The sequence below is a fragment of the Chaetodon trifascialis genome, chromosome 10 (assembly GCF_039877785.1).
Source record: "Chaetodon trifascialis isolate fChaTrf1 chromosome 10, fChaTrf1.hap1, whole genome shotgun sequence".
Classification (NCBI taxonomy): Eukaryota; Metazoa; Chordata; class Actinopteri; order Chaetodontiformes; family Chaetodontidae; genus Chaetodon; species Chaetodon trifascialis.
In genome coordinates this window covers 22,837,415-22,861,298 of record NC_092065.1, presented here as the reverse complement: position 1 = coordinate 22,861,298, position 23,884 = coordinate 22,837,415, and the positions used below count along the sequence as shown (strand labels likewise).

The following is a 23,884-nucleotide window of genomic DNA, read 5'->3' as shown; positions in this document are numbered from 1 at the left end:
ACAGTTCGAATGTCTAACAATCAGAGTTTCGGACTGGACGGCAACATTATGCCTTGTAATGTACAATACGAGTGAACGTCGTGGAAGATGAGGTGGGAACCAATGTCCTGACACAGACACGAGTCGGAGCCTACAGCGCGGACATAACGGAAGTTTAGACGGTTGCTCTGGGTGAACGAAGGGAACATTGACAGCATCGCATCTAACAAGAACTCATTCTCTCCCTCGAAAGTAACCCAGTTTCCCCTTTCCCTCACACATGGCGTCCAGTTCTAGCATAGATATTGAGGGTGCGACCCAGCATCTCCGGGACATCCTCAAGCTCGACCGTCCCGGGAACGGCACCGGTAAGTTGGACCGGGAATGAAAAGCGGCTGCGGTAGTTTAGGCCCCAGAAGCTAATGGAATGCTAGCCAGCTAGCTAAATGGTTACTTGGCTAACGTGAGTTGGTTTAACCCGCTGCTGTACCGGAGCAAAGTTAGCTCAATAGCAGTTTCACTACCAGTTAAATAAATGTACTCCATCGTATTGAAGCATAATTTGGATGCCAGTGAATTTACACAAGTACTGTTTTCTTGCTAATTTCCGCGGAGCAACGAATATGTTCAGGTTCGTCGTAACGTTAGAGCGCTAACTGCGTCGGAAAGGTCTGTAGTATTTTATCATTCCAAGTGTTAGCTAACGTTATGTTACGAGCTACAGTTAGCTTGTGTCACAGTCTATTCTCTGGTCAAGGGAAGCGGCGTATTTTGTTGTCAAGTGACCTTTAAGTAGAAGAAATGTTTCGTTTGTTCGAAATGGTCTTTATCGTACCTACTCATGCGTGGCTTCAAAGAAATATACTTTGATACAACGTTTAGTTAGAAATAATTCACTGTTATCAAGCATTAGCTTGAGCCTCCATAACTGCGTAGCAGATCGGTGTTCTTGGCTAATATGGAAACACTTATTCCAGGTTTGTTTGTGGTGCCTACAACCAAGTCATACACGCTCAGTTAAAAGCTCGCATTTGTCAAAATGATCCAGGAAGACTTAAGGATTTAAGGAAGTCGGAGGAAAGAAAACACAGGTGTCCTACAGCGTAGAATCAGTCCTGTTCCAGTGTATCCTGCTTCTGTATCAACGTTATTTACCTTTGTATTGCAGTATTTTGCTGTGTTTCAGCTTACACTGCTATACTATATTCACATACACATATTGATTATACACTGTGGAGGAGCAGAGTCATGTGATACATAGATGGAAGTGAGGAAATTATTATTTTCCTGTGTGATTAAAGATGTTGACAACTTTTTTTCAAACTATATGTGAGATTGAATCATTATTATAACTTTACCTGAAACAAAATTAAGCCCCCTGGACAGGGTTGATATTCCAGGTAAATAATAAAAGAAATGAAAAGAGGTGGTTTTGCAATAGAGGAGCATCTTCTGCTGCAAAATAATGTGACCTTCCTCACAAAAGCCTTAAAAAATATTTGCTGTAGTATTGTTATTAATAATTAATAGGATTGTTCAATTCTTTGGTGGTTATTTAAGTTATTTCATGTCAAATTAGATGGCTAGATAGTTGCACACTACTCAAATGGGTGTTTTGTAATACCTGTGTATCTTTTTCACTTGTCCACACTGCCAGCCCAAATTTTGGCATAATCAGATTTTTGCAAATTGGATCCGAGCCACATTTGGAGGTGGTTTGAAATACGATTCCAGTTGGATTGTTACACATGCATATCCTGCTGAATGCTCTGGCCAATTTGAATTTTAAAGTGTCTTTTGTGTCACACGACACACAATGCCAGTGTCAAATGCAGAGTGGTGGGAGTGCTCCACAGCAGCTGAGCAGAATCCATGCTGCACTCAGAAGACTGGTATGGAGGACAACACAGGGAACGTGTTCTGTGGGCACTTTGGGGGGAGGCTGGGAGATTATGGACCTCAATTTCTCCTGCTTCATGTTGGAAGGCTATGTCACAAGCATACATAGTTATTGACCTACATGGTTCATACAACAACCCATAGATAGGTTGGTGATGTCTGGACACACAAATCCAATCTGATCGCTTGCAAGTAACACTGTGAACTGTCTGTCATAAAGATCTGATTTGAGATTTGCCTGCAGTCTGAGCAAAGCCTTGGAGTTGTTGTGACAGGTAAAGAGCAGTGTAATTAATAACATTAATCAAGACTCTGATTGAAGTGTCACATTAAGTAATGATTGTGAGCCAAAGTACACATAAGCAGGGCTTTGGGACTAGTAAACATAAATTGAATACAGTCATTATAAATGTTAATAGTTCAGGGATAGATCAGGGATTTTCCTGTTCAAACACATCAAAATGTGAAAAAAAAAAACTACAGAAAGAGGGGGATTGATTGGAGTCAGTCAGAGACATTTGTGTGATTAGCATTTCGCAGACACCATTCTTCTTACTGCAATAGTAGTGATCTGAAAAGTCACTATGTGTATATATGTATGTATGTATGTATGTGTATATATATATGTGTGTGTGTGTGTGTGTGTGTGTATATACATATATACACACATACACACACACACATACATATATGTGTGTGTGTGTGTGTGTGTGTGTGTGTGTGTGTATATACATATACACACATTCACATATATATGTGTATGTATATATACATATATACACATACACATAAAAATCTGGGCTCTGGCCTAATGATGGCCCATTTTCCTGGGGATGGGAAAGGTACACTCAGGTGTACTCAGGTGACAGTGACATCTGAAAGCATTGTACCTGTCGCTGCTCAGACAGTTACAGCGCTGTTCCATAGTGGTCGTGGGATTTTGCTCTTTCTGGTTTCACTGGACAGTCACAGCAGCAAAACATACCACAGAGAAGACAGGGACAAACTCTCTCTGTCTGTCTGTGAATTACTCTAAGATTGGCCATTGAATTAATAATTAATAGGATTATTCATTCTCCTCACATTGAAGCATGCCAGATTGGTGGCCTTCTCATTTATGAATATAATGAATGTGATTTGAATAGACAGATTAATATGTATATGTAACAAATGTTTTAATAAAACAAGAGGTGACACACAAATAAATGTGCCAATGTGTGTGTGTGTGTGTGTGTGTGTGTGTGTGTGTGTGTGTGTGTGTGTGTGTGTGTGTGTGTGTGTGTGTGTGTGTGTTTTTATTTACTTTCCTCAGATACACAGTCAAGTGATGGTCCGAGAATGCCATCTTTTAACGGAGAGCTGAACGGGTTATTAGGAGCAGCAGGCCTTCTAGGAAGCGCTGATCGGTCAACCATGTCAGAATCTACCAGACCGCTCTCTGCAGACATCAGCGCACAGGAAACCCAGATAATGTGAGTGGGTTTGTGGGATCACTTGCACAGTTTTGCATTTAGACTGATTTTGTCACATAATTATTAAACATCGTGAATATAAGCACACAGATGCTTCTCTTCTTTTTTGAATTTAATCGTTAAAAAAACGCAAGCACTAAATCCCAATTGAACTTGAAAGTATTTGCTGCCTTTTCAGCTGCCTTTCCGGTGATGACGGCTCCACCTATATCCCCATCACCTCCAACAGTGTGGAGATTGTGGCGAGTCAAGATTCCAGCATCAACAGCAAGGCTCGTGGCAGCAACAAGGTCAGAAGCAATGAAATATCATTGTCCATTAAGGTTATGAATCAGAAAGTGTAAGACAGTCAGGCTGGTTGTGATGACCTGTGAGAGCTTGCTTATGTTTCAAGCTACTGTGTTTTTTTTAAATTCTGACATAGTCATAAGGAAGTAAACGTTTTTATTTTCGAATGGCCTGGCTTTGGCTCGTGAAGACCACAGCCTCATGGTTTAAAAAAGTTTTTATGAACTTTGTTCGGAGAGCTTTAATTCATTTTGAATGGTGAATTTCTTGTTCATTCAGGTGAAGATTCAGCCTGTTGCCAAGTATGACTGGGAGCACAAGTACTATTATGGCAGACTGATAGCTGTGTCGAACTCCTTCCTGGCCTACGCCATCAGAGGTGAGAGTCCTGCAGCGCCTCTTATTTCAACAATCAAATGGCGAGGAACATGTCTGTCTAGTGTCCCCGTTACTCTGGATTATACCCACCTCACTGTCTGCAGTTTTCATTGGAACTGTTTCAATCATAGAAACGTTTTCTAATGAAACCTGGTGTGTTTGACGTATTATCTAGTTATCTCATTGCTTTGCTTAAACAAATACTTTCATATAGCCTGACTCTGTAGTTGCCCAAGTGAAATGAATGTTGTGATACCCCAGGTGTCCTTGGTTTATGTTTTACTCTAAAATGATCATCTCCTCCCTCAGGAGCCAATAACCACGCCATGATTCGTGTCCTGAGTGTGAGTTTTGCTGAGCGCTCCCTCCTGAAGGGCTTCACTGGAGCTGTCACAGATCTGGCTTTTGCCCACCTCGACTCCTCCCTGTTGGGTTGTGTAGATGAAGCGGGCAACCTGATGGTCTGGCAGCTCACCTGCACTGGAAGCAAGATACTGTATCCTGACATGTTGGAGAAGCTGATCAGGAGTGTGTAGCAGGATGTACTGGTCTATGTGTCTGTAGTGTATTACTGCTTGTCTTTGCACTGTTTATTTAGTTTTATTTCTGGGTGTATTTTTAAGTGCAGGTAATCACTCACAGCAGCCCAAACTGTCTTGTGATTAAACACAAACCCCGGTGATATCACGACTTGCTTTGGCATTGTAATCACGGACTCAAATCAGTCAAGAAACGGTATTTTCTCCTATTTTCCTTAACCCATCCTCCCTACAGTGATCACATTGTGGTTCATATCCGTCGGCCAGAAGACACTCCACTGAACTCCCACCGTCGCCTCATTTGGTGCCCGTTCATTCAGGATGACAATGAGGAGAACCAGGATGACACTAGCCAGACCTTAGCCCTTCTACATGAGGACAGGGTACGTTTAACTTGAAACTTTGTTCTTAAACACTGCAGTCAAAAAAGGAACAGTCATACACATGCAATGATTTTAACTTTACAAAGAAGAAAGGACCTTTGTAATAGAATCAATGCTCCTTGTATTTAAGTGTCAGAATCATGTCAGGAGAGTGGGAACTCGCCATCCCTAATTTTATCCTCCTCTTCATCTAGGCTGAGGTCTGGGACCTGGAAGTTCTGAGAGCCAACAATAGCAGTTGGCCTATTGATGCTACAGATCTAAAAGAAGGCCTCATCACAGTCAAGGGACATACCCAGGTATGGGTCAGGACAAAACTGGTAATGTCATTGTGATTAACCTGTCGAGACTTAAATGCAGTACACTTAAATGATGATTTTCTGCTACTGGGACATGAGGAACCATGTACATTACTAAAGACGCTGGATAAAAGCACAGTTACGGAAAATACAAAGTGTTATCCTGTATGATTTTGGGTTTGTTACATGGATTCCTTGCAGTACTGATTTTGTATGTTGTTTTGTTTATACCCCTCCAGCGAGTGAGTGAAGGGGCCTTGTCTCCAGATGGGACCGTGTTAGCCACAGCCAGCCATGATGGATATATCAAGTTCTGGCAGATATACATAGAAGGGGGACAGGACAAGCCGAGGTAAGCAAGGTGTTCTTTGAATAGACATTGATGGTACCCTCTCATTTGTTTTGACACTTAACGTGTGATTTAAATAGAAATTCATTTGACTGAAAGAAATGAAAGATTAGGTGTGTGATGTAGTCCGTCACTGATGTTTTGTCTGTGGTTGTAGTTTCCTTCCTGTCTTTTCTTCACCTTTGCTCTTGTGTCCACTCTGTCCTTCAGATGTCTTCATGAATTGAGGCCTCACGGTGGACGTCCCCTCTCCTGCCTTCTTTTCTGTGACAACCACAAGAGGCAGGACCCAGAGTGAGTGTACACTGGTGCACAGTTTTCATTGAAAATTGGGACATGCATATATTCATCTAAGGGCTGTTGCTTCTTGACTTTTAGTTAGTTTCTAATCTTTTCCTCTTTTGTCACATCTCTTCTGTTTTGCTCTTTGAAGGGTTCCTTTCTGGCGGTTCCTGATAACTGGAGCGGATCAGAACCAGGAGTTGAAAGTGTGGTGCACTGTTTCCTGGACCTGTTTACAGACCATCAGGTTGTTGCTTTAATTTAAAAGTTTCAATTCTTTTTATGCACTGTGTCCTGTGTAATACGGCACGACCCTACTGCCATCAGATAGGTGCTTCAGACAAGCCCAAATTCAAATTCAGGTGGAGATTTATGCATCATTATCCGTGCTGTCTGAAGTTCATCCCATTGATTTACATTGCTGTGTAAGAGCACCAGATTTAAAGATACTAATTGGTGGTGTTTTTTCATTTTTCAGGTTTTCTCCAGATCTTTTCAACTCATCAGTTTTACCAAGTCTGAAGGCCAGTCTGGACCTCTCTGCTGAATATCTCATCCTCACAGACGTACAGAGGAAGGTCAGCAGAATTGTGTCAGCTGTGTGGTTTAAATAATGTTCCCAAATAATATCATTCAACTATGTATTTTATTCAACATCAAAAGAGTTTGAGTTGATCTTGTTTAAAATGCTGGGCCGTTACATTTGAAATGCTGGTATCGGTATCCGCACCAAACCATTTTCCTCGCTGCCCACATCACCACTTCATCCTGCGCCTACCTTCATACTTTGCTGATGTCATTGTTTGCCAGGTTCTGTATGTGATGGAGCTGCAGCAGGACCTGGAGAAAGGCAAGGCCACTTTCACCGCAGTATCAGAGTTCCTGCTGACCCACCCTGTGCTCAGCTTTGGGGTCCGGGATGTCACACACAGCCGATTGCGACACACTGAGGTCCTACCTGCAGAGGAGGAGAGCGAGAGTCTGACGACAGGTGTGCATCTACACACACACACACACACACACACACACACACACACACACACACACACACACACACTGAGAAAAATCTTTTCACTCTTGTTTTCTTTTTGATCATGTCGTTCTGTTGTTAACCATAATCTTCTTTCTATCAATATAAGGCATGTTCTTAGCCATTTAGATATTCCAAGGGCCATGAAAGACACAGACACACAATTATCTTTAAAGCAAAGCAATTTATTTTCTTTCAGCTTTCATTTGCCGACTTTTTGGGAACACTGCTGAATTAAATGGTGCATTAAATATGTAGCAGCATTGATCCTACAACACAGCATCAACTTTGTGTGTGTTTTCTTCCAGAAGGCACTCAAGGACCCACAGAGTCCAAGTCTGGGATTCAAATTAAACTCTACTGTGTTCACACCAAGTAAGTTTCCTCCCACATGCTGATATCAGTGTTAAGGTCATGTTGGCTTGAGTAAACCAGAGTAAAGCTTTCATGTCCCCAAGGGGCTGTTTGGCCTCCAGGCAGTCAGAAATAATAAATACCAAGTTTGCACTGATAACAATCAACTTGAGTGAGTCACGATGTTTCAGATTTCGACAGAAATGCAGGTCTGCATACCGATTACAGTTATATAATTCTGGAGGTTAAGTGATGTGTGTGCGTGTTAGTGGAGTCATGCATGAGAGACAGACCAGGGGCATAAGTCTTAATAATTAGTGTTGATTTACATTTGTATGTTTGTGTCTGTGCGTGTTTACAGGAGTCTGCAGGATGTCCAGATCTGGTTTCAGCCCAACTTGGGTTCCAGCTCTGCAGTCTTCCTGCCCCACTCCGATTCTCAGGATGGTTTTGGTAAGTGAAAGTCTTCTAAGTTACAAGAGTATTAGAGGTTCTTAGTGCTTTTACTACTTTTTTATGATAAAGCCTTTCTCTTCAACTCCAGGTCTCCTCCTGCTCTCTCAGTGATCTTCCCTTTTCATTTCACTGTCTCCTCCCCTCAGTCCTGTGCTTTGCTTTTTTAAGGTGTTGCTGCAAAATTGGACGAAATCCCAGAAATCCACTTAGTGTTGGTGCTGTCTTCGATTTCAAATAATACCACACAAATGAAGCACTTCTTACATTTTGTGTTTCCAGCAGGGTTTTCAGACCATCTCACTGACCAGAGCTCTGACAAGGAATCAGGAAGTGGCTCTCAGACCGACCTAAGGAAGATCCCTTCACTTCCTGCTCCTGCTGACTTCCTGTCAAGCTCGGGTAGCAGCAGTGGGACGATGCCGAAGCTGATGACTCCCGACGCCTTCATGACACCAAGCACTTCGGTAGGAAAACGCATGTACCTTGTAAACTACTGCTCTCTATCTTTCAGTGAACAAATTGTAAGGGATGTCTGGTTGATGTCTGAGTTTGCGGTTGACAAAATAACCAAAAACACGCCAGGCTTCCATCATTTTTTTATTTGTTACCTAGCAACATCTCAGCCAATGAATAGCACCTCCTCCCACGTATCGGCATTCAGCAGACATAAACCCATGACCCGGGTTATACAGTCTATACAAACTGAAGACTTGCTCCGTCTTTAGCTGAAGTTACATAAAGGCAAAACACAGACAGCTTAAGATAAAGTAAGGCTTTCAGTTTCATCCATGTGTGAAGTGACGGGCGAGGAGATAACAACTCTCTCTTTCGCTCTCACTCTCTCTCCCTCGCTCTCTTTGAAGAGTTTCATCATTAATGATTTTTGTCATTAATGTGACATGAGAATTTGGTCATAACGTGACCCATCCCAGAAATGTATGGCAGCATCCCGCAATGGCGCAGGGAATGATGCAGGATACAAATGTAGCAAAAGTGTTTTGTTTTTACCGTTGCATAGTGATTTTACAAATCCATTACATTTGCTGTTGCTAGATCACCTTTTTGTCACCCTCCAGGTACCAGCATCTCCTGGCAGCAGTGCCAGCAGTCTGACCATCGTGACAGCTATCAGTAGCAACTCTGATTCAACTAACAGGTGAGCTTTTCTATGCAGTACAGAAGTGATAAGATCATAATAAGTGCTTAGTAGTGACCAGTGTCTGTAGTACACTAAAATCTCCAACTGAAACTTTATAATGTGCTAAAGTGAAACACTCTGATCATCTTTGTCCTTGTCATATGCAGTTTATAAATTGGATTCTATGTGTTGTTACAGTGTAGTTTTGTAACCGTGCAAAATTTTAACCCCTAAACTTCAGCGTGCACGTTCCATCCACAATGTGGCCAGTGGAGCTGATCGCTGCCACTCAAGACAATAGATGCAATTTCACCGCACACGTTTCAGTAGCGTCCCAGAAATAGCGCACTGCAACGAATGCATGCCGAGTCGCTGTTTGACAGACAATGTGTCAATCTATACAGAGCAAATGGAGCCATGCAGGAAGTCAGACAGGAACTGTGTAGAGAATCTGGTAAATTTTCAAAATAAAATACCCTGTGCGGCCTCCTGACCGTACATCAACAATAAACACAATTAAAAGGAACAAAAAAGAAGCCACTTAATTATGAAGCCTATTCACCCATGGTAGAAGCACAAATATGTACTAAAAAGACTGTAAAACCAGGCAGGCAGAATGCTGCCGGTGGGATTTTAAGCCCCATGGAGAATGGAACAAAACCGTTGCGTGGCCATATCACAACACAACTGGTCCTGGTGGAATCTCCTAGTAACTGTTTTAATCGTTTAACTGCTTCAGTGCTGATTCCAGTTACATCGACAGAATTTACAGAGTACGGTGTTTCCTCTTGAGCTATTTCCTGTAATGGTAGCAAGGGTATGCTTGACTTGATTATAACCCATTGCGACATATCAGATCCCGTCCTCTGTTAATTTTACATCCAGACTCTATTTATCACATAGACTCACATGACCTCCTGCTCCTCTGGTCACACATGAACACGTAACCCTGAGTATGGTATGTCTTTGTTACCGTGTACAGAGCTATGGACGATGTCAGTCAGAGTCCCAACAGAGCAGAGAACAACAGCAGCAACAACAGTCTGGTGCTCTCCACTTCCACCAGCAGCCCAAGAGCTGCTTCTGCTGTGCTGCTGCCTGGACTGGAGAACCTCCAGGTAGGACCTGGCACTGTCCTGCTTCTACAAGCCTCTAAATACTCTGAGTGCTGTGATCTCGTTTTCATTCCACTTCTCATCTCCATATCCAGGCTTTAGCATCCCCTAGTGGTCCTCTTGCACTGGACAGCCCTCAGGTTCTGGATTCTCCCCTCCTGCCACCTCTGGCCTCTCCGACCAGGGCCCGCTCTCCTGATGTCATCTCCTCAGCCTCCACAGCCATGTCCCAGGACATGCCAGAGATTGCATCCCAGACCCTGCAGCTTCAGCGTGGACTAGTGTCCAGCTTGGAGCCCTCACCTCTGTCCGCTCTCCAAACAGACAGCATGGCCTCTGCTGCATCTGCCCTGCACCTACTCACGTCACCACGAACAGCCAATAACAGGTGTGTTGATTAAAAACACAGATGAATGCTGACTTCATGTTCACATCAAACGCACAACTCTGCAGCTGTCAGCAAGGTATAAAAATCCATTTTCAAACAAGAATGCATTGAAGAATACATGAACAAAACTACTGTCTTTTCTGTCTCAGCCTGTTGCCCCTCGAACTTGGAGGTGCAGATGGGCCAGTGGGTGGGGCAGTAGAGTCAGAGCCCAGACTCAGCCACACCCCGTCTCTGCTTGAGAACGCCTTATCACAGGAGAACCCTGGAGTTGGAGGAGTGTCCTCAGACGGTAGTGTTAGCCACACACCGTGGCCGGCTGCACCTGACATCACTAGAGAAACCAGGAACAGTCTCAGGGACAATGGTCTTGGCGACTGGTAAGAAAACCTATGTACAAATACATATCTGAGGTGTGTGAAAAGGTGTGTGAAATGCATTTTGCAATAGAGGTTTGTGTCACATAGGGTGGGGCAGCAGGTAGTGCGCGTGCCTCACAGCAAGAAGGTCGCCGGTTCGTCCCTGGGTCGGGCGGGGCCTTTCTGTGTGAAGTTTGCATGTTCTTCCCGTGCATGCGTGGGTTCTCTCTGGGCACTCCGGCTTCCGCCCACAGACCAAAAACATGCTCATTAGGTTAATTGGTGACTCTAAATTGTCCTTAGGTGTGAGTGTGAGTGTGACTGTGAATGCTTGTTTGTCTATATATGTTGCCCTGCAGTCGGCTGGCGACCGGTTCAGGGTGTACCCCGCCTTTCGCCCAATGACACCCGGGGATAGACTCCAGCCCCCCCGCAACCCCGAAAGGGATAGTTGGGTATAGACAATGGATGGATGGATGGTTTGTGTCACATATGTTCTGTGTTGTAGTTCAAGAGAGGAGTCCAAGGACAGACACTTGAGCTCTCCTTACCATCGACGTTATCACCTCACACAAAACGACAGTCAGGATGCTGGAGCCGAGCAGAGGTAAGACAAATGGACACAACATCTCCTTCTTTATGCATAGAAACTGAGACACGAAGGCTGCACCACGTATAGTTTCAGCTTCGACACAGCAATGTCACATCACAGGAAGTACGGCAAATGAAAAGAAGAGAAGAGAAGTCTGTCTGATGTAATTTACTGAGAAAATAATGGTAAGCGACAGGCCGGCTCTGAACTGAGCTGTTTTGGGCTTGTGGGGAAACAAAATAGACTCTGCCAAGTGCCTTGAACTCTTGAGACTGTGGGACGAGTCTGTCACACACACTCACATACACGTCAATACAATTGATTAATTCTTTCCAAATTGACATTGACCAGAGTTGCCTTATCACACATGTTGGACACATTCTCACCTAGTGGATATACTCTGGTTTATATGAGGGGTGGTGACTGAGTAGAGCGTGCAAGAGGAGGACTCATCTGTAATAATGACTGTTTTTGTGTTTATCAATGCTATTTGTCTTTGGACTTATCCACAATTTCAGCGAAAGAGTGGAAAACAATATACAGGCAAGGAGAAAAGAGGACGAAGCAGCTACACTCTTGCTCACTGTGTAGCACGATAGCAGCGCCGACACTGTGAATGACCGTGTGAATACGGCTTAAAGGATAGCTCCCATGGAAATAGTATTGTCAAATTACCAGTGGACACATTTATACTGTTGCACAGTGTATACCTTCATACCGACCAACCCTGATAGGAGATATACACAAAACAAGTTCCGTTCTTTATTTAAGGCACAATAACATTTCAATTTTACTGACCTTTTCCGAGACGATTCCAAAGCATGTGGCGTACAGTCTGCAGCATAGTCTACAGCAGCTGTGTAACTGTTTCTGTCTGTGTTTGACCCAGTGATCCTGACGATGAGGTGGCCAGTCTGGCATCGTCCTCAGGGAACTGTGGCGCTCGCTCTTCTCACAGACTACCCGTGAAGGACTGGAAGACATCACCACGAAGCTCACCAAAACTAAAGAGGAAGACCAGGAAGGATGATGGGTACGTTGATGTTTGATGATGAAGGAATGAGAGTACAAACTGGGGATGGAATAAACACAATTTGTATGTAGTCACAACAGTGTTAGTGATTTTAGGTGCAAGCTAATTTTGAAACCGTTACATTGAGAAAAATATTTGTTCTATTGTTTTTATGACATTGAATCAATGTTTTCTGTACGTCTTTAATAACTGCTCTTCAATGTAAAAAAAATCTTTTTTTCTTGATGCTGTCTGTGTCTACCTCAAGAGATTGCCAGATTATCAATTCTTTCTCCTTTCTCCTCAGTGAATTGTCACAGTCGAGACAAATGGACTCTGGTCAGGTAAGGCAATCACAAAACAAGCTTCCATTATGTACATTACTTGCCACAATGGTTGGACGACTGGAAGAAAAGTTAATCAATTTTTGGCCACAAGGGGGCAGGAGAATATCAAATCAAGCTTACAGATCCTCAGGCACCAACTTCACAATAAATTGCTGTTTCTAATCTGTTAGCAAATTGTCTACTTAGTAAGTCAAAAATATTGATGAATGTAATTCATATATTTAAGGAACACATTCCCTCGGTCCACTCTTTCTCCTGTTCCAATCATTTTCTCCGTTCCCTGTAGACGAATGCAGAAGTCCAGGACGAGCTGTTGATGCTCCTGCGCAGCCAGCAGAGGGAGCTGACTGAACTGCGTGGACAGATAGAAGCCATGCAGAGCTCCATTCTGACACAGGTCGAGCATGTCCTGACCAACCACCAGGAACAAGAACGTATCCTTCAGTCTCAGCTTAATCAATTAGCTTTTTTTTGGTAGCTTATTCATTTTGCACTAATAGCTCCTGTGAAACTGGAGCCCACTTTGTCCCCTTGGCTTAATGAACACCTGTGACTCCACTATTGAAAAATGAATTAGAATTCAGAAAAAGCCTTAAGCAATAGCAGCCTGGACCACCTGAAACTACCCTGCATCATTTCTACTTAAAGTAAGTACAATAGGTCACCTGAGGCCGAGGAAAGATTGTGTGTACAGATTGATACGAAACACATTTTTTCTGACAAACCTCCACGAAGTTGTTAGCAAAGTTCACATGCAGGCCCTAATGCAAAGCCCTCTGCATCATATTCTTTGAGCCTTGACATTTCATGACCTTAGAGCGCAGACTAGAGCGAGTTCTGGCAGAGAGTCAGAACCACCAGCAGCAGCTTCAGGAGCAACTCAGCCAGCAGCTCAGCCACACCCTCGGCTCGGTACTAACCAACAGAATGGACAAAGTGCTACGAGAGGAGATGAAGAAAACAGTCCCACAAAGTAAGAAAACACACGCACACACAAACACATGCCACTTAGAAGAAGATCGGCAACAGAGCAGAGCTTTGCTGTGCTCGTACCAAGTGGACTGTGTAAAGACAGTCATCCACCCTTCCTACAAAACGATGGTGGTGTTGCACCATTTCAGTGTTTCCCAGTTGCAGACAAGGAAGCTTTGAAGTGTTAAGTTAAAGAGTCCTTTCAGTCTGCATATAGTGCACATGGTGTCTCCAGTTTCCCATCTCCTGTCATTGACTTTTCTTCTTTAGTCTTTCCACCATTCGCTTGCAAATGTCTGCTTGGTTCACGAGACTAAAGTGTACTGATCTCCTGTCTTTATCTATTGTGTCCAAGGTAAATTTGTGCTGTTAGTAAGTGACACTTCATGATGTCTCGTATGACTTAGTGTTTCCTAATCTGATTTTCTTTAGTTCTGTAGTTTGTAGTCTAAGCAGAAGAGATATCTTGGTTCATTTTGTCTTGCAGGCCAGATGGCTCTCAGTACTCAGTTTATAAAATTTACCCTCACTGTTTTTAGTTGTTTGAGGGATTTTGCGTCAAAGCAGATGTGAGATTTTATTATCAAAGTATCTTCTATTTCAAGTCATCACTATTGACCGTGCTCATACCTCACCTGCTAATATTGAAAACCACTTTGATGTGAGTGCTCTCTTTTTGCCAAATGGGATGCGTGTATACCTTACTGTGTGAGGTGTGGTAATCAGGTTTTGGGATCCTCTGTACGTTGTGAAGCACTGAAAACTGATTGTGTGCCCCACGTTGACTGACTGAATGAAAGAGATGGCTGAAACACTACATTTTTTAAGGACATTAACAAGGAAACTGTATTTAATGTGGATCAGTCATGTGATGGCCAATTTGCTGTTCACTGAACAAAGTCAGTAGTGGTGCTGATAACAATCTGACCAATCAGATCATTACATTCCTGATCTAAATCAGCTGTAAACACTGCCTGATTACCCGGCCCTTAATAGTTTAAGTGAATCTGCTTAATCTAGATCTGATAGCAATATGCCCATTGTCCTTTTTATGTATGAGACGAGACATTTATGGCTTCCTTTTTTGAAAAGCTATGTGTCTAACTTTAAATTTAAAGTAAGCCCGCAGCACTTCGTGTAGACAGCCTCTGTTGCAGCAGTAGACTTCCTCAGTTTGAGGAGGTGCCAGTGTATCTCTGAAGAGGTGCCAGAACCACATCATTTTGTTTGCTTTCTTTTATCTTCACTGCTAATCTTTGTTTTGGAGCATGGATAAAAAGTGCACAGTAGCTGTATATCAATAAATTACAGTGTGATCTTAAAGTAATCATCCTAGGCATAAGATGAATTAAATATAATAAAGGCAGCTGAGGTGTGTTGGACTGCGACACTGAAATGAAGTCTTTGGAGAGATGCTTTCTTGGCTCGCCTCTCCTGCCCTGTAATTTGAGGATGAGATGTTCCTGTCTTTTTTTCCTCCAGCCTTGATCTCATACCTAATTATAGGGGAGTTCTTGCTAATCTGTCATGCTAATTCTCTCCCCTTTTTAGCAATCTCTAAGAGTCTGGAGCCAGTGACAGGTCACCTGAGCAATACAATTGCCGCTAAGCTGACCGCTGTGGAGGTCACCCTGAAGGACAATGTCAGCAAGGTGGTCAAATCAAAGGTAGGCGCCTTGCCCTGTATCATGTCCTGCCATAAATCTTCATACCATTACCTGCTCTCTCCTGCCCTTCTCACTGTACCTGCTTCTTGTTTTATAGAACACAACGGACGCAATTGGCCGAGCGGCAGCTGAAGCGATGCAAGGGCCCATCCAGGCTGCCTATAAAGACGCCTTCCAGAGCATTGTGCTGCCTGTTTTTGAAAGAGGCTGCCAGTCCATGTTTCAACAGATCAATGACAGCTTCAAACAAGGCACACAAGAATGTAAGGCAACCGTCAAACATCAAACATTTCTGGTTCTGTCTGCAAACAAATGTCAAAATGTAGTGAAGATATCAAGAGACATGGCTTAAAGTTCCAGTGTGTTTTAGATTTCAAAGTAGATACAAGAATATGGCTGTGTAATTATGTATACAGCCATAAGAAACACTGCATTTATTATTAATAAAGCAGACCTACTTTATTAATATAAGACTTTGCTTACAGCATGTGTTGTCTGCTCATCGTGGATGTGACTGCAGTACTCAAAAAAAGCACTTCAACCAATAGGTTATTCGTGTCGCTTTCATATTATTGTTGCAATCTTTTGGACTAATTCAGTCGTCGTCGAGTAGATAATGCATTTTTACACCATCTTGACCTTTTGATCCACACTTCACTGTCAGTAATAGACATGTTCCTTTTAAGGCCTGAAGATATGAGCGAGATGACCGACTGCAAGACAGGGTCAAATTAGTAATTACCACTCACATGCTGTGGAAATAGGCTTTACATCCCTTCATGAGATGGCGGTATATACTGTGTAACAGTGTGTGTCCACCGTGGGAAGTAACCCTTGATGTCTCTGCCATATATTCGGGGCAGGTTATGTAGGAAATCAAGGATAAGAGAGGAGAACTTTTTACTAAAAGGGTTCAAATTCTGTCCTGTGGATATGGTTTGGGTTTCGAACATCTGACATGGTATGGTTCATTTTTCAAAATGAAACCATTTCTTCATTGAATTTACAGCACATTTACTTTATTGTGATATGTACTGTTAGCGTGATTTACAATTAGATAGAAGATTTTGGTCATATTGCCCACTCCTCCTTGAAGCTGTTCTGATTGCTCATAATGGCCGGTGTTATTAATGAGACACTTTGTGTTGGTACTCTCTTCATGTAGGTTGTTTCCTGTATCTAGCTCTGAAATCAGGGTCTGTTCATCTGGAAGTCTAATTAAATAACCATCTCTTTCAAAAAGCTCAGGGACAACTTTTGTAATGATGCCTTTTCAGACTGCACCAGGGCCCTCGTGTTGATATGCAGTTTATTTATTCTGTGATGGTGCTCATGCCCCCCTCTCAAAGCTGGCAGCGAGATGTTTTTTAAAATCTACCAAGGCTGTCATAATGTTCATAGGGGGAGACACACACACACACACGCACACAGTTAGCCTGCGGTAACTAGGGAGGCCACAATAACCCTCTGAGCATGTGAGCTCTTGTGAGCTTGTTCCAATTTAAATTTAATCCATGATCAAATTCAGGGTTTTGTGTTTTATGTGTAAATGTTGGCTGTAACTTTGTGAATGCTGCATTAATGTCTGCATTGCCATCTAGTAACTGTGCAGGCCCTCAGCAGTGTTGTTTATACATGGATGTGTAATATGTTGACATATTATGCAGTGCTTCCCCTGATGACTCCTATTCATGGGTTGATATTGAATGTAAAGCTTTATATGGATTTACAGCAGGTTAGTCTTAATAGAAAGGCGCAGGTTGGTGAACAAAATAATAGCTTGAACAAACAGAGCACTACAGACCGCTGTCTTGAAAACCTTCTGTTTTGTAGTGCATGAGTGTTTTATTACAATAAATCCAAGTTCAGATTTCTGTTGTTTACTTTGCATGAAAAGGAAGAATTATTGAAAAGCAGCCCTGCTATATCATCAGCTTATCAAGTTGTTATGGCTAACGTTTTAGCAACCAACTTCCAATTTACATTTTACGTAAGAGCATCTCACTGGAGTTGTTTCTGGCATCCTGACAAATGGAACTCCAGTAACACTGAGCATTTCATGGTGGTCCTGAGAAAATATTTGGATGTTAAACACGCTAGATCGTCAGCTTTCTTCATGAGCCATGCATTTGTCTTTTTATGCTTGGAAGGTAGTGTATGCCTGGCTTGTCGAAGCTTGAGAATTGAGCCATTTCTTGGTCGAAAATATAGCCTCATGTAGTTTTGAGTGTGTGTAGAATGTGTTTGCTCACTTTAGGAGGGAGAACCAATTTTCTTTTGACTTTCATCTTTGCAGACATCCAACAGCTTGAGACCCATATGAAGAACAGAAAGCAGAGAGAGCAGGAGGCACGGGACCCCATGATTGGCCAGCTTCAGCAGATGATTGACGGCTTCCAAAGCTCCACCGACCAACTGACCAATAACATCACAGCTAATGTCCGGGCAGAGGTCCAGCACCAGATCCAGATGATGGTGGGAAAGTATGTATCCTCGACATCCCTCATCAATCACGCCGTTAACTGCTTGTAATTGAAAAGCTGTTGCTGAAGCTTTGTTTTTTGTTCACACTTACATGGGATTGAACCTCCTCTCAACCATTTGCACCATTTTCTGTCCTCTCTCCTTGTCTGTCGACATTTACATATAAATACGATCATGCTGTGTCTGCACTACCTTCTCTCATCAATGCAATTTCTTTGTTTTTTCACACTCAAAAAGTAAAACACTGAAATTGGCCACTCAGTGCTATGAGCTGTAACCAATGCAAAGAATCCTGCTGTTAACTGTTACTACTCGCAGTAATCGATCTGATAGCATTGATTGACATTCAAAGTAGATATTTCGAATATCAGATTTGCATGCCATCAGATGCCAGCAGCCCTGGCCTTATCCACTGCCTATCGAGCAGGTGTGTAATGGATTGGAGAGTAGAAACAAGCAAAGCTTAATCCTGGGGCTAATGTAAGAACATAAATTCGATCTAGTCTCTTGTTCCCACTGCAATTAATTTCATGGCCTCTAGAGTTTATAGATCTGTTGGGGGTGTAGCAAAGAGAAAGTAGAGTACAAAGTAAAACTTTCAAATCTTGAAAAGGAAATGACAACGGTGGAGTGTGCCAAGGCAGATTTTTCTTTTTACTCTGCGTTTTGAAATATTAGCTTGTGTTCCTGTGTTCCTGATGCTGTTTATGTTCAGAACGCATATGGAACGTTTTCAGACCTTCACATTTTGGTATGTTGCAGACCTTTTTTCCTCATCAATCTGCACGCAATATTCAGCGGTAACAAAGCAAAAACAGGTTTTTGGAGTGTTTTGTTAATTTATGAAACATAAAAGACAGAAATATCCCATTTACATTAGTAGTCAAACACTTTGTTATGACGCTCGCAGTTGAGCTCTGCTGCATCCTTTGTCTTTCACTGGTTCTTCAGATGCGTCTACAGCTTGACTGGAGTCCTAAAACAATTCACTGGGCATGTTTAGGAAGGACACACACCTGTCTATGTAAGGTCTGACAGTTGATTGTGTCCGTCAGAGCAAAAAGCAAAAGATCCTCCATCATTCTCAAATGGAAGTTTGGAGCCACTAATTTCTTCCTGGTTCTGACCGTCCAGCTGAACTCAGCAACCAGGGACCAAGATCCTTGGTCAGACAGGTAACCAAGAAGCCAGTAGTCCTCATGAAGGAGATCCAGAGCTCCTTTGTGGAGATGTGTGAACCTTACAGAAGAACAACCATCAGTGCAGAATTTAATCCATTTAAAGAATCTGAAACATAACAAAATGTGAAAAACTTTGTTTCTTGACTCAGCCAGCCTGCTACAGTGCAGCACACTGATTGAAAATACATGTGATATAGAGGATAAACCCTCTTTCTGTCCTGTCGTCCTCTGTCCTTATCTCCCTCAGCTTGCAGGAATCTATTCTTAGCCACGTGCAGCGAATTGTCAAAGTGGAGGTGAGCCTTGCAATGAAGGAGCAGCAGGCAGTGGTCACCTCCAGCATCATGCAGGCAATGAGGTCAGCGGCTGGGACACCCGTCCCCACAGCACACCTAGACTACCAGACACAGCAGGCCAACATCCTGCAGCTCCTCCAGCAGGGCCAGCTCAACCAGGCTTTTCAGCAGGTAACACGCGCACACACACACACACACACACACACACACACACACACACACACACACACACACACACACACACACACACACACACACACAGATATAACCAGGTGTAACGCTGTACATATTGCAGCCTCTACAGCTGAACTGTATTTTCCAGCACTTAATGAATGTAAACACCCTCACACAACTTGTAATGATGCATCGATGCACATGCACATTCACACACAAGAGATCCACCTGGACTACAAGGCCTAGAGACTACTTCACACAGTCCCACTTGCAGGCACCACTGCATTAGCTGTGCTACAGACACTCATTATGCATTTTCTCCTTTGGACCTGAACCTGCTTTAAGTATCAGCTAACGACTCTTTCCTCTTACTTTTTCCACCCCCTTTTCATCCACGTTAATGTGCATAGAGTTCATTTTTTAGCCTGTGGACTTTTGGATCGACGCTTTAAAAAAACATCAGAACATCTAAACTCATACTTTTTTTAGGATCTCTGACTTACTTCCTGCCAGGCTGTTGTGGCATGGACACACCTTGTTTTTGTAGTCTGAATAAATGCATAAAATGTGTTGCCAACAAGAAATATGACAGTAAATTTCTGCTTTAAAGCTGGACTATTGCTTTCTGTAAGAGACCCACAGCAGCTGTGTAGGAATGCCTGTCTTCTAGCTTTACTGCAGGGGCAGACATATTTGAGATTGAGATTCATAAAAATGGGTTCATCTGAATTTAAAACCATCTCTCCTGCCTTCCCCCCAGGCTCTGTCAGCGACAGATCTGAACTTGGTCTTGTATGTGTGTGAGACCATCGACTCTCAGCAGGTGTTTGGTCAGCACCCGTGCCCTCTCAGCCAGCCTGTGCTGCTGTCGCTCATCCAGCAGCTCTCCTCCAACCTCGCAACACGCTCTGAGCTCAAAATCAGGTGAGGACAATAAGGTTATTTCAAGTGCCATTTTCAGTACAGGACGTGATTTTCTTTTTCACTAACCTGCATCCATGAACACACTTTTCCCTACTTGTCAGAGCAAACATTCAGTGTGTAAATCGTCAGTGTGTAAAATGATACAAGTATTGCTGATTCTTACCTGTATACTTTTCATATTACTTGTAGGACATCATCTCACACGACTGTAGTTTTGATGTAAGACCTGTCTTCCAGTGCAGGAGGCATAACTTCCATAGTTATGTCATTGGTTTTAATAAAAAAACCTGTGAACTGTGCTAGCTTACCTCTTCCCAAAATGTCTTAATTTTAAGTTAATTTATCCACAAAACGATAGTAAACATGTTTTGAATCGCGTTACATGTCGTCTCTCCGCCACAAGCTGGATCTTGTGCTGCTGTCGATCAGTAATAAGAGCCCGTCTCTGCCTAAACTTTCGCTTCCCTTCTCATCTCCATTGTATGCCCATTATTCCTCGTCTCCTGAGTGCTAAGCGGTGCTAAACTGCTGACCCCATCACCCTGCTCTGTCTGTAGCCCTGGTACATGGCCGTCCGGGGAGTGCAGATGATCCTGTGAATAGCTTTGCAGTTTTTAGACGCTCTTTCTAGTTTGGTCTTTCTGTGTCCTCCCTATGTCCTGCATCTTTTATGCTGTCATTCGTGATTGCACTGCTGTCTGTTTTTTCTGTTTCTTTAAAGTGTCATGTTGTGCTTTTATTCTCAAGATGTGTGAACGTGCCTCCTCACAGAGCGCCCGCCTCACCCACTTTATGTCCCTTTCTCCGATGAATCCTTGCATCCCTTCTCCCCGTTCGTTCCTCTCTCTCCATCACAGTCCCTTTACAGCACTGCTGTGTCTGGATCACCTGTCTGGTTCTGCGTTTACATTGCAGCCGCTGACTATTGCTAATACGACCCTCTGGTGCTGCTGTGTGCCATCTGGAGAGACAAATGATGGCAGTAGGGTGTGGTTCAGCCTGGGACATTATTATGACAGTGCTCAGCTATGGTTGGATGGGTTGTGGTGCAAGGGAGTAGATAGGATGAAAACAGGATAAATCAGAAAACTTCTTAACATCTTCTCACTATTGTCTGCTTTGATGTCTACTTTTATTTGAGCTGTGCAGCAAAACTCTGTGCTCTCATGAGTGAATAGATGTCTGTTAACACTGAAAAAAATCACAGCAGTTATACAAAAGCAACGGTAGGGACTAGACAGGATTGTTAGCTGGTTTTGAAGAACACATTTTTGTCCAAACAGATGCAAGAATAATGGGAATGGAGGGACCGTGAACTGCAAGTTACTGTGTATCTCCTGCAAGACATTAACCTGCTCGCCGGTATCTGTGTTGTTAGGCGCAGTGCCATTAAATGTCCTTGTGTGTTGGCAGTCTTATGGGGACTTGATAGACCTTTGATTAGTGTGTTGGAGGGAACTCTGGCCAGAGGCCAGCTGGCGATGTGGGAACAGCTCTAATGTTAGACTGGGATCAGGTAGTGCTCCGAACTTGGAGATGAGTTGTCATTTAAACTATAAAGACAGTGCGGGTGGGAGAGCAACACAGAAATAGAGCGCTGCTGGACAGTCTGACCACCAGATGTCTGATTAAAACAATTAATTGAGGGGCTAAATTCGGTCTGAGTAAGGACAGGACACAGGTGACGGTGGCACAACTCAATTTCTGCTGCGATATTTGGGTGAAAAAACAAGGTACACATTCACACAATGCGCTGGCAGCCAGTCAGGCAATCAAGGACAGAGCTTGACATTCAAAGTGCGAATGATAGTGGATACATTGACAGAGCTGGCCTTTCTCTCAGTGTTTTGACCCATGGAGCAGCTGCAGGGGATAAAGTCTATCCAGGTTCTCCTTGTAGTGCTTGTATGGCTGAATGAATCGAGTTTCAGGTTTTAGATGTGAAACTTCTGTCATGTCATTTTCTTCACATAAAAAAGGATTTAAGCTAACAGTCTCTGTGAGGACCATAAAGCTGTGTGACTACGGTCATAAACACACAGAATTCTTATAGTGAGTTATAACTTCAAGTGTCTTCTGGACACTCTTGACTAGTTATAAACTAGGGTTTGACTAATGAGGCTTATAGTACATCATGACTACCTAAACACACTTCAACAATCAGCTGTAGTAAGGACTCATAGACTTATTTATCTCTTTTAAGATGATTATTTTGTTATTGTGATAGTGGCAGCTGGAGAGAGACAGGACAGGCGAGGGCTGAGCATGATATGCAGCAAAGGGCCCGGGCTGAAACTGAACCTGGGCTGCTGCAGTAGGGACTCAGGCTTAATATGTACTCTGCCAGGTGAGCTGCTGAGGTGGCCAAGAATTTTTTTGTCTGCTTAAGACTTGAGTTCTTAGCCTAACAACTCCTTCCTGCTCACGCAGTAGATGGTGTGTGCCTGGTTGAAAATTTCAGTCGTCTTTTGTCACCATCATCTGACGTCTCTGTCCCTCTGTGTCCCTGTCCAGCTACCTGGAGGACGCAGTGATGAATCTGGACCACGGCGACCCGCTGACGAGAGACCACATGGCCGCCGTGCTGGCCCAAGTCAGACCGAAGCTCTTTGCCTTCCTGCAGCAGGACCCCCACAGCCCGCTCAGCAAGAGGGCACGGCGCCTGATGATGATGCTGCAGGGTCTCGTCAACCACTAGTCCTTCATTTAGAAGAGCCGTTTCCTCATAGATACCGATCATGAGTCTGTTCTGTCATGAGTTCACAGATGTTTTAGAGGAGAGAGCAGCATGGACAACTTCAGCCCATGTTGAGCGGTTTCTTTGAGCTTGAGGATGGGACGTGCTGTTGGTCGGAGATGGAAGGTGAAAGCTCCTAAATGACTGAGTTTGAAACCTCTCACTTGGTTCAAGAAGACGGTTCCCTCCACCTGTCCCTCCACACAACCCCAAATCCAGCTCTTTCTCTCCCTGTTCCGTTTGTTCTCATTCCTCTCCCTGTTCTTCCAGCACCAGTTAAGTGTCAAGTTAGGAAATAGAATCTGCTTTTGTTCCTTTTTTTCCCCTGGACAGACCTTCAGTGCAAGACAATAATGGTCTAGACGACTCAGAAGTTCACTGTAAATTCTTCCAGACCTTTGTTACTGTTGCTTTCCCCCCTTGCCCACAAAGCATTCTGGTGGTCTCTTTACTCTTTTATCCCCACCAAGAAACATAAGTCTGTCTTTGAAACAACAGCCAGAGAGCCTGAGATTTCCGTCATCCTCGTCTCCCAGACACGCTGTACCTGACGCCGCTTTGATGTCATTTCATACAAATGGGCAGAAGACTCAAAGAAGCTCAGCTGTGTGGTCCACCAGACCAAACAACACTGTTTATTTTGTTCTGCTTGTGTTCCTCTGACTCGCCAGTCAGACATGCAGGGGCTTCTCCCAAGCAACAAGTAACAAAAGTAAAAGAAGACATGTTTCGCCTCAAAATGTCGCCTTGTATCTTGGCCTTAAGAGCAAACAGCAGGCCTGAACATATT

At 43.4% G+C, this 23,884-nt stretch overlaps 1 protein-coding gene across 1 annotated transcript; it reads left to right on the top strand.

The window, feature by feature from the left end:
• Positions 1 to 164: 164 nt before the first annotated feature.
• edc4 (enhancer of mRNA decapping 4) lies at positions 165 to 23,884 on the top strand. Its single transcript, XM_070972393.1, has 30 exons — positions 165 to 347; positions 3,191 to 3,350; positions 3,529 to 3,640; positions 3,918 to 4,017; positions 4,326 to 4,512; positions 4,791 to 4,938; positions 5,133 to 5,237; positions 5,477 to 5,589; positions 5,797 to 5,880; positions 6,020 to 6,115; positions 6,347 to 6,446; positions 6,679 to 6,859; positions 7,207 to 7,273; positions 7,614 to 7,705; positions 7,988 to 8,172; positions 8,785 to 8,864; positions 9,829 to 9,964; positions 10,057 to 10,349; positions 10,499 to 10,729; positions 11,217 to 11,315; positions 12,190 to 12,333; positions 12,620 to 12,656; positions 12,946 to 13,093; positions 13,477 to 13,632; positions 15,183 to 15,298; positions 15,396 to 15,561; positions 17,595 to 17,781; positions 19,211 to 19,430; positions 20,194 to 20,357; positions 22,872 to 23,884. The coding sequence occupies exons 1-30, from the start codon at positions 260 to 262 to the stop codon at positions 23,053 to 23,055; spliced, it is 4,179 nt and encodes a 1,392-aa protein (XP_070828494.1). The 5' UTR covers positions 165 to 259; the 3' UTR covers positions 23,056 to 23,884.

Excerpts from the sequence above, each read along its gene's own strand:
- edc4 (XM_070972393.1), top strand. The coding sequence starts at position 260 with ATGGCGTCCAGTTCTAGCATAGATATTGAGGGTGCGACCCAGCATCTC. Across the intron at positions 4,939-5,132 it reads CCCTTCTACATGAGGACAGG|GCTGAGGTCTGGGACCTGGA; the intron begins GTACGTTTAACT and ends CTCTTCATCTAG. Across the intron at positions 13,094-13,476 it reads CAACCACCAGGAACAAGAAC|AGCGCAGACTAGAGCGAGTT; the intron begins GTATCCTTCAGT and ends TCATGACCTTAG.